The sequence below is a fragment of the Nansenia antarctica genome, assembly GCF_963989245.1.
Source record: "Nansenia antarctica genome assembly, chromosome: 2".
Lineage (NCBI taxonomy): Eukaryota > Metazoa > Chordata > Actinopteri > Argentiniformes > Microstomatidae > Nansenia > Nansenia antarctica.
Window position 1 is genome coordinate 78,374,084 of NC_137675.1, and position 10,089 is coordinate 78,384,172.

The 10,089-nt window shown below is 46.3% G+C and overlaps 1 protein-coding gene across 1 annotated transcript in view; it reads right to left on the minus strand.

Annotated features, from left to right (window-relative positions):
• The window catches only part of LOC308150673 (ankyrin repeat, SAM and basic leucine zipper domain-containing protein 1-like), a gene marked incomplete at both ends in the record, with an annotated part of 32,178 nt that extends 27,558 nt beyond the window's left edge, over window positions 1–4,620 (minus strand). The window contains 4 exons of the mRNA XM_080523478.1: window positions 568–693; window positions 2,938–3,063; window positions 3,294–3,508; window positions 4,496–4,620. Coding sequence (XP_080379604.1) covers window positions 568–693; window positions 2,938–3,063; window positions 3,294–3,508; window positions 4,496–4,620 — 592 coding nt within the window. The remainder of the gene's footprint in view (window positions 1–567; window positions 694–2,937; window positions 3,064–3,293; window positions 3,509–4,495) is intronic.
• Window positions 4,621–10,089: the final 5,469 nt, after the last annotated feature.

The following is a 10,089-nucleotide window of genomic DNA, read 5'->3' on the forward strand; positions in this document are numbered from 1 at the left end:
TCAGGTGAGGGAAACCTCATTTAACTCCAATCGAATCAAATAAAATATAATCAGACCAAATCAAACACGAGTCAATGTTCTCTCTTTCTGGAGACTCTGTTGTCAGTGGTGGGTAGGTATATTTCATTCTGATTGGTTGGGGAGACTGAGACTGGGAGAGAATGAAAGATGAATGTCTGATTAGGGGGCGGCTGTGGCGCAGGAGGTAGAGGAGCCGCCGTCTAATGATCACAAGGTTGGCAGATCGGCGGTCCGAGCCCCGGCTGGCCACATGTCGAAGTGTCCTTGGGCAAGACACTGAACCCCAAAATTGCTCCCAGTGAGCGGGCCACATTGGTGTGTGAATGTGTGTGTGAATGGGTGAATGAGAGGCCGTTGTAAAGCTCTTTGGAGCAGCAAAAAAGGCGCTATATAAGTGCAGTCCATTTACCATTTACCAAATATTGGCAGGCTGACTCAATGGGAAATGATTCAATGCTTCGGTTCAACTCCACAGCAAGTACGGTATGTTGTCAATTCACATTTGGAATGACTAAATGACCCTAACCCTAAGGACCTGTCTCCCACCTTTACTGTAGTTGGCGCTGGCTCCTCTGTCCAGCAGCAGCTTGGTGACGTCGTAGTGGGCTGCGTGCACGGCACACATGAGAGGGGTCCACTCCTCATGGCCCAGCCTGGTCTCCACGTCCACACCTGCCACAGGGGAAGGTCAAAGGTTAGGCTAAACCACACAATTCAATTGTAAATGTCTTTTATTATGATAAAACCCCTTGAGATGTATCATCTCGTTTTCGAGGGGGTCCTAACATAATACATAATAATGTACATGTACAGTACACATTACATAATAACAGCAGAAATAATAAAGAGACACAATAAGTCAGTCACAACATGTTAAGCTGTCCTCTATACATACTATACTTCAAACTATGCTTAATTGACTACTTGAAGACATGTTTTTATCCCGATATTCCCTTACAACCCTGTGAAGGCCTAGTTGAAGAGGACGTTGCTAAAACGTACCGTTGTCCAACAGCCGCTGAACAAGCTGGACGTCTCCTGATGAAACGGCCCTTTCCAAGTTAGAGACACTGTCCTCTGCATCTGGAACAACTGCATCTGTGATCTGAACATATAGATGCTTGTATTAGAAATGCATGCTGTGAATCATCGGGTCTAGCGGGGACGGGGACGGTCGGGTCTAACAGGGAGAAGGGGTCAGGGGTCGGGTATAGGGGGGAGAAGGGGTCAGGGGTCGGGTATAGCGGGGAGAAGGGGTCGGGGGTTCTAGCGGGGAATTGTCCGCAGTGGTAAATGTTAATGAATGTTTCAAAATACCTCATTATTAGGGTTAGAGGTGCACTGAGCCCACCTCGCAGCCAACTAAACATCAACCTGGCCAGGGCCGCTTTAAGGGGGGGCTAGCTGGGGCGGTGGCACAGGGCCTCGCGCTTTGGAGGGCCTCGCGTGAGGCAGGGTAAAAAATAAAAATAAATACATTATTTATTTATTTATTTTTTGGTACCCTGGCTGGCGAGGCCCTTCAAAGCGCCAGGCAAGGGACCATATTATTATTTTTGCCTTTAATACATTTCTAAATGTTCACACATGTGATAATCATAGTCAATCATACATCTAAAATCTAGCATACCAGTAGGACAGGGAGATTCTTAGCAACAGAAAAAAGTAATTTCCCCCTATGACACCTTACGTGAAACGTGAAAATAATTTTTGGGCGCGCGTTGACACTTGTTGTGCATAGTGACTGCTTAGTGCAACGGACAAAATGCAGAGGGAACGAGGCCGAGGAAGAAAATGTTAATCGGGTGCTGAAAAAAGAAATACAAATAAAAGAAAGGAAGGCTTCAGGGCCTCGCTTAGAGGTTCGTTCGAAACATTTCTAAAAACAAGTGAGGCTCCCGTTAGCACCGAAGAAGCTAACGTTACTGCTAGTACTAGCAATGCTAGTAGTAGCACGGCACAGCCCCCCCTTAGAGGCAAAGATGATGTCTCTGAGGTGGAGGAGGACAACTGCTACACCGGCAGCAGCGGGGCTGCCCAGCCCCAGGTGATGATGGTCAGGAGTGGCGAAGTAGAGAATACGGAGGCGGAAGATGGAGCTACTCAGAGCAGCAGCAGCAGGGCTGAGAGTGATGGAAAGCAAGACGAGCCTACGGTGTTAGATGTCATGTATGATGATCCTGGTAATTGGCCGGTACATATGGACTCTACAGTTACAGAAGTGATCATTAGAAGAGGTCCCCCAAAGATGAAACCTGGATTTAGTTATCCTAAAAATAATGAGAACAGGAACTTTAGTGAAACTTTATTTCTCCGAAAACTACCAAATGGGGAAAAAATAGAAAGAAAGTGGCTTGTGTACTCTCAAAAACGGGACATGTCTTTTTGCTTTTGCTGTAAGCTTTTCAACATAAAGGATAGGCCTACATGGTGGTGAGTAACATCTCTATTCATGTCAATAATGGCTTGTGCGTATTTAATGTTGGGTATGATGACTGCTTTATCCTAAATCCTAATCCTTTACGAGTATAAAAGGTTTGAAATGAAACAAACATGGTTGTAAACTATCTAAATAAGTAGATATGCTATTGTCTATCAGCACAGCATGTGAGCGCATTTCTTGCAATATATCGGTGCGTGCGTGTCGCGCGGTTATAAGTAAGTACGTTTTTATTTTTTTATTTTTTATAACAGTAGCCTACATCATTATAAAAGGCCTCGCAAATCTGACTTCGCACAGGGCCTCGCATATCTCCCAAGCGGCCCTGAACCTGGCACCTGGTAGCTGGCTAGACAGCTAGCTAACTCGTGCAACCTGACCACATGCATAATAATAAGAGAAACAATAAAGCGACAAGTGTATTTATCACCTCATTGTTCGGGGTCCTTTTCATATGTGAATATCCGATGTCCCACTCGGGTCTAGCGGGGAGAAGGGGTCGGGGGTCGGGTCTAGGGGGGAGAAGGGGTCGGGGGTCGGGTCTAGGGGGGAGAAGGGGTCGGGGGTCGGGTCTAGGGGGGAGAAGGGGTCGGGGGCCGGGTCTAGGGGGGAGAAGGGGTCGGGTCTAGGGTGGAGAAGGGGTCGGGGGTCGGGTCTAGGGTGGAGAAGGGGTCGGGGGCCGGGTCTAGGGGGGAGAAGGGGTCGGGTCTAGGGGGGAGAAGGGGTCGGGTCTAGGGTGGAGAAGGGGTCGGGGGTCGGGTCTAGGGGGGAGAAGGGGTCGGGTCTAGGGGGGAGAAGGGGTCGGGGGTCGGGTCTAGGGGGGAGAAGGGGCCGGGGGTCGCGTCTAGGGGGGAGAAGGGGCCGGGGGTCGGGTCTAGGGGGGAGAAGGGGTCGGGGGTCGCGTCTAGGGGGGAGAAGGGGCCGGGGGTCGGGTCTAGGGGGGAGAAGGGGTCGGGGGTCGGGTCTAGGGGGGAGAAGGGGTCGGGGGTCGCGTCTAGGGGGGAGAAGGGGCCGGGGGTCGGGTCTAGGGGGGAGAAGGGGTCGGGTCTAGGGGGGAGAAGGGGTCGGGGGTCGGGTCTAGGGGAGCTAGTGGGGAGAGTTGGGGGGTTTCGGGGCTTTCGGGAAAAAAAGGGGGGGGGGGGCATACCTGTCAACCCTCCCGTTTGGGATTCTCCCGTATTTTACCTTTCTTTCCCGCTGTGCTCCAGTTTAAATATTTTCCCGTAAATCTCCCGTATTTTTCACCTATAATATAATATAATTGAACACTTAATTGTTAGACAATCGTTATATCCATGTCGGAGTTGACTTGTTTCCTCTCGTTTCTTGGGCTGCGTTGGTAATCTTGCTCTGAGAGCGCTGGAACGCACACTAGGTGCAACGTCATAAAGGGACCAAGTAATTTGATTGGACAAGAGGCATTCCATGAGTGGTGATCAGATTTTCAGAGCGTATTTACGAACGCAATCTCGGTTATCTCCGTTTTGAAATGATCGCTGGTAGCATTGCGCTGCTCTTTTCCCATTGACATCATGGTGTCAAGTCATGTATAAATAAATGTGCTGAATTGATATGCCCTTTTGTGTTTTCATGTATATATATGCAGGGATGTTCAACGTATTTTACTTTCAACCAGGTATCTGATTCTGATCACCTGTAGTCACTTCATAGGAATCATAGGAACTAGTTAACCCAATTCTTGTTGCACGCCCGGGGGCGTGCGGGGGATATCCCTTCTTTTCAAATCCCAATGTTGACAGGTATGGGGGGGGGGTCGCGGGTATTTGTCGGCAGCGGTTCATGTTAATGAATGTTTCAAAAGACATCATTATTATTATCATCAGACATCATTATCAGGGTGCACTGAGCCGACCTCGCCATGCATCTCTGCAGCCAACTAACCTGTCAATCAACCTGGCACATGGTAGCTAGCTAACCCGCTCCCGGCTCGTGCAACAACCTGACAACCTGACCACATGCATGATAATAAGAGAAAGACACGTGTATGTATGAATCACCTGTTTCACATGTGACAATCCGACGTCCCAGTCGTCCTGGCTGCTCCCGTCGCTCTCGTCTCCCCCGGGGAAGGCGTCGGCAAAATGGAGGTCACCCTGGGCGGCGGCGTGGTCCACCTGCTGAGACATCTTGTTCGACATGGTGTTGGCCTGCAAACCTGACTAATACACGAAGACAAACCCGCAACTTCTAACCCTCAACTTTTAGTTTTGACCCGCAACTTTTGGCCAACTTTTTGTGGTAAATAATGTTCCGCCCTACGCGCATTTCTTGGTAGATTCAGATGTGACTGACTGCGTCTGCTGGAGGGAGATGGTGAACTCTGACCTCGCTGCACCAATCAATGCTTGACGGTAAGTAAGCTAAAGTAGTAATAATAATAATAATAATAATAATAATAATAATAATGCATTTTATTTGTATTGCACTTTTCATTCAAAATAATTAACAACCTAAAAACATAAGTTAAAAATATAATAAGTTAAAAAAAAAATGTTAAAAAACGAACAAAATAAATCACAAGAATTTAGTGCACACCTTAGGGTAGTTGTACCCTAAAGAAAGCCATATTGAACACGTCCCACATTATAATATAAATGCTTTTTATTTGCCATGATGCAATAGACTTCAAACAATCAAACAATCAGTTGTTGGGATGTGGTATTTTTTGTTGTTGCTCCAGGCACAGACAGTGGAGTCGGCGCCCCTGGAGCAATTAGCGGTTAAGTGCCTTGCTCAAAGGCGGGGATCGAACCAGCAACCTTACGATTGCTAGCCGGCCAACCTGGGCATATGGATAGATGATGAACTGTCATTTAATCTATCCATATGCCCATATGCCCAACTCAGCATGTCAGAAGCCTTAAACACACGTTGAAAAACGGCTTTTGACATGCTGAGGTGGGGCCCTAGTAGGGGGTGCTACTAGGACCAACTGTCCATAGCCTACACAATGTGCCAGTCAGTGGACACCACTGTTAACCCTGGGAGCTTAAAGGGTGACCGTGGCAACGGCAGCATCACAGCAGCAGGGGGCGCTCATGTTGTAGTGGCGATGGCCGGCGATGGAATGTCGTCGGTTGGGAGATGGAATGGTGGTGGCAGCCAGTGGTGATGTCTCGGTGGGCGGTGACCTATCGGTGGGAAGTGACCTATCGGTGGGGAGTGACCTATCAGTGGGCGGTGACCTATCGTGGGAAGTGACCTATCGATTGGAAGTGACCTATCGGTGGGCGGTGATCTATTGGTGGGACCTATCGTCTCTTCACGACACTGGCTCCCCGCGGGTGGAATGAGCTTCCCATGGCTGTCAGAACTGCAGAGTCACTACCCATCTTCCGTCGTAGACTGAAGACCTCCATCTCTTCAGGTTACACCTTAACTGCTCCTCCTGAGACATCTACTGCCCCCCAGCACTACGTCTCCTGAAGACACCTGCTTGTCCCCTCTACTGTGCCCCCTAAAAACAAAAACAAAATTGTACTGTTTCTCTGTTTCTCCAGTGTCTAATATATATATATATATAAAAATAAAAAAAAGGCTAGGTTTAGAAGAAGGTGATAGAAGAAGGTTTTTCCTTCTATCAATGGCCCCGGGCCTGAGCTGGATTACTCTTCCTGCTACGACTGGTGGATTGATGATTCACTTGCTTAGTCAAATGTATTGATTGTAAGTTGCTTTGGAATAAAGCGTCTGCTAAATGCCAAACATGTAAATGTAAATGTCTTCCTGGTCCATCATCCCCCAGCCGCGTCCAGTCTTCTCCCAGTGAAGATCTGCCTGAAGACGCCCAACAAAGTCTTCAATCTCACAGAGCTCTTCTTCGTATCTATACTTCCATCTTCGTCTATAGTCTGTGGTGACGTTCCCACTCAATCAATCATCACTTGAATGCCCACAGCCTATTTGAGTATTGTTACTGACCATGTGCATCCCTTCATGGCCACAATGTACCCATCTTCTAATGGCTGCTTCCAGCATGATAATGTACCATGTCACAAAGCAAAAGTCGAGGGTTAACTGGTGAAGGCGAGCTTGAAGAGGTGGGTTTTGAGGGCCTGTTTAAATGTTGGCAGGGTGTTGGCCTGTCTGATGTGGTTGAGGAGGGCGTTCCAGAGGGACGGGGCTGCGGCTGAAAAGGCCCCATCACCCCAGGTCCGGAGCTTAATAATGTATTATTATTATTATTATTATTATTATTATTATTATTATATGCCTAAATGGCTTGTAACTGGGATCCAGAGAATCAATCACACTATGCATCATTGTCACTGATGGGGAGGCTGTGTCTCAGGAGGTAGAGCCGCCGTCTAATGATTGCATGGTTGGCAGATCGGCGGTTCGAGCCCCGGCTGGTTACATGTTGAAGTGTCCTTGGGCAAGACACTGAACCCCAAATTGCTCTCAGTGAGCGGGCCGGCGCCTTGCAAGGTAGCTAACCGCCATTGGTGTGTGAATGTGTGGGTGAATGAGAGGCTGTTGTAAAGCGCTTTGGAGCAGCAAAAAAAGGCACTATATAAGTGCAGTCCATTTACCATTTACTGGATTCAACAACATCTGCACCAAACCAACCCCCTTTGGTTCTCTCAGCGGGCTGGGTCTGCTTGTGCGTGAACATATAACAGTAATGACATGTCTGGTTTGATGACAATAAACACACTCCTGGAGCTTGGAGTCAACAGGCCTAGTGGACAAGGCTGTTGGTGACAATAAAAACCCATCAGTGGCTGGGCACCACACCTAGTCAGCTCATTGTCTGATTCAATGATCCATGTGATGGCAGGAAGATCATCTTCAATGTGCAATATATCTGTTGGCTGCTCTATGTGCTTGATTTGCAACTGAAACACTCACTCAGTGGCTGAAAGGGAACACCCAATTGACTTCATGTGACTGTGTCTATTTCATAAGAAAGTCGGTCAATTGGATTAGACTTTTGTCGCGCGTGCGTACACACACACACACACTCACTCACACAAGGCAAGGCAAGGCAGATTTCTTTATAGAGCACATATTCATACACATTAATGTAAGTTCATAGTGCTTTACAAACCATAAAATATGTTTAAACGATTAAAAAGTAAAAGTAAAAAATCGGTCATCATATAAAATGCAATAAATTAAAAGCCAAACAAAAGAGGTGAGCTACAATAAAATTTTCAAATATTCAGGTTTTTTAAAATCGATAAATCAAAACAAGTCAATCAGTTAAAAACCTAAAGCCACTCACACTTTTAACCACTCAATTAAAAGCCGAACAGAACATCAAAGTCTTCATCTTAGTTTTTAAACATTGATAAAGATGGGACTGACCTAATATTTTGTGACAGATGATCTGAGGGATCTAGCAGGTTCATAAGGCACTAATGTGTTTGAGATGTACACACACACACACACACACACACACACACACACACACACACACACACACACACACACACACTGTCAGATCCCAAATATAAAGTGGACATAATGACAACTGCACTATTCTTGCAGCAGATATCAAGTTGACAGTGTGGAGAATATGGATGTTGTATGGTCTTATTAAGTAGGTTTGACTAATTGTGATAAGGAGACTATTAGGATCACTGGGTCACCGTTAGGATGTGACTAGTGCTTGATTTCACATGTTATCTCTGTTCCATAATGGAATGTCTTTAATATGTCATCCTCCCTAAAACTGTATGTAACCTGACGGTGATACAAAGTTGTAATGTTCTCTCAGAGGGAACCCAACCCGCTTTTCTTATCATGCGCTTGTAGGAAATGGTTGCTACTTGATGTCTTGGAAAGGATAATATTTCCATCACCATTATGGCATAATACTGGTAATACTGGCAATACTGGTACTACTATTCTGTATTGAGTCAGCTTACTTATGTAAGAAGAGTAGAATAGATCCATGTCATTGTGTCTTTGAATGAGCAAATTCATGTCATGTAAATATGTATCTTTCTATGTTATTTATGTGAAAGTTTAGAGGATGTGGTGACAGCCAGGGGATACTTTCCTCGTGATTTAATATTCTCCATAAGCTAATACTGTTACCTAATCTTATTGGCCTAAATTGTTGTAACTTGGTTTTCATAATAACTCAATTAATTATGGACTGAATGCCACTGACTCTATCATGTGAATGAAACATTCTCCTATCAACACAAACATACACGTGTGTGTGTGTGTGTGTGTGTGTGTGTGTGTGTGTGTGTGTGTGTGTGGGTAGGTGTACGCTATTAGTCTTTATATTTGGCAGTCTTGGACATGTGCACAGATTGGTTGTCAGAGGACTACGTCTACTGGGAATGTCCAAGGGAGAAGCAAAAAGGCTCAGCAAGTATTGCTCTGTCTCTGCGATTATTGGTAGCCGCCAAATATGGCGGAGACGGTGTTACTTGTACCCGTGAGTCTTGTCCTGTTGTATGTGAAAGACATTGTCCATGTCTGTTTGTGAATGCATCCCATCTGTGCCTTCAGTATTTGTGTCCTTGTATACTTGTTTCTATGTGGACAGAAATAAATGATTAAAATGTGTGTGTGTGTGTGTGTGTGTGTGTGTGTTGCAGGGTATAAGCCTGTGTGTGTGTGTGTGTGTGTGTGTGTGTGTGTGTGTGTGTGTGTGTGTGTGTGTTGCAGGGTACAGGACATGAATGAAACATTCTCCTATCAACACAAACATAAGCCTGTCTTGATTGCAGTAGAAAGGAGGATTCCTCTCCTCTGAAACCTGCGTGCAGAAACCCCCAAGCTCCGTTCAGACCCAGTCAGTTTATGTCTCTGCAGAAGTGTGTTGCCACAATATGCAACCCGTGTCATTTGTTACAGAGGCTTGTCAGGATGGAAATGACGCGCTGGGGACTCTTGGCGAGCCCATAAAGGATTCTTCTCTCGCTGACCACCGTGTTGTCAGTTGTCGGGATCATCGATTGAAGCGCATTTGAAGCGCATTTGAAGCGCATTGAGTTGCATCTTGTAAGAAATGCGCTATACAAATAAAAGTTGATTTGATTTGATTTGATCGAGGAGGCGAGGACAGGACAGGGACAGGACAGGACAGGACAGGGAGAGAGCTGTGGTCTGGAAGCAGAGAGAGGCGCACTAGTGTCTCCGCCACTTCAAGGCTTTTGGATTCGGGCTTTGGAAAAGCCAGTTTCGCGAGTGACATCACCCGGGCATTTACAGTAGCCTCGCAGGCGACAAGGAGCGGTCATCCTCGAGAAAAAGGGAAAGGCAGGGCCAGGGGGACAACCCAAATGTGAGCGACACAGACAGCGACACAGACAGGTGCAGAGTGAAACCTAACTGGGGACAGTGGGGGTGCTCTGGTAGGATGCAGAAGTCACCTGTGGAAGATGCCAACTTCCTCTCCAAGTATTTCTTCTGGTAAGACATGCATTCTTTTCTTTTTTTTCTCAAGTATTTTTATTCAAAAGTTACACAATACAATATGATTAAACGTGTTGATTTTTGTTTTTTTTGTTTTGTTTTGTTGCATTAAATGCATTCTTTCTGCATCTTTTGTCCTGGATGTTGGGCATGTTTGTCATGGATGTTGGGCATGTTTGTCATGGTGTTAGGTGTCTTTGTCATGGTGTTTTTGGGGCTGTTTGGAG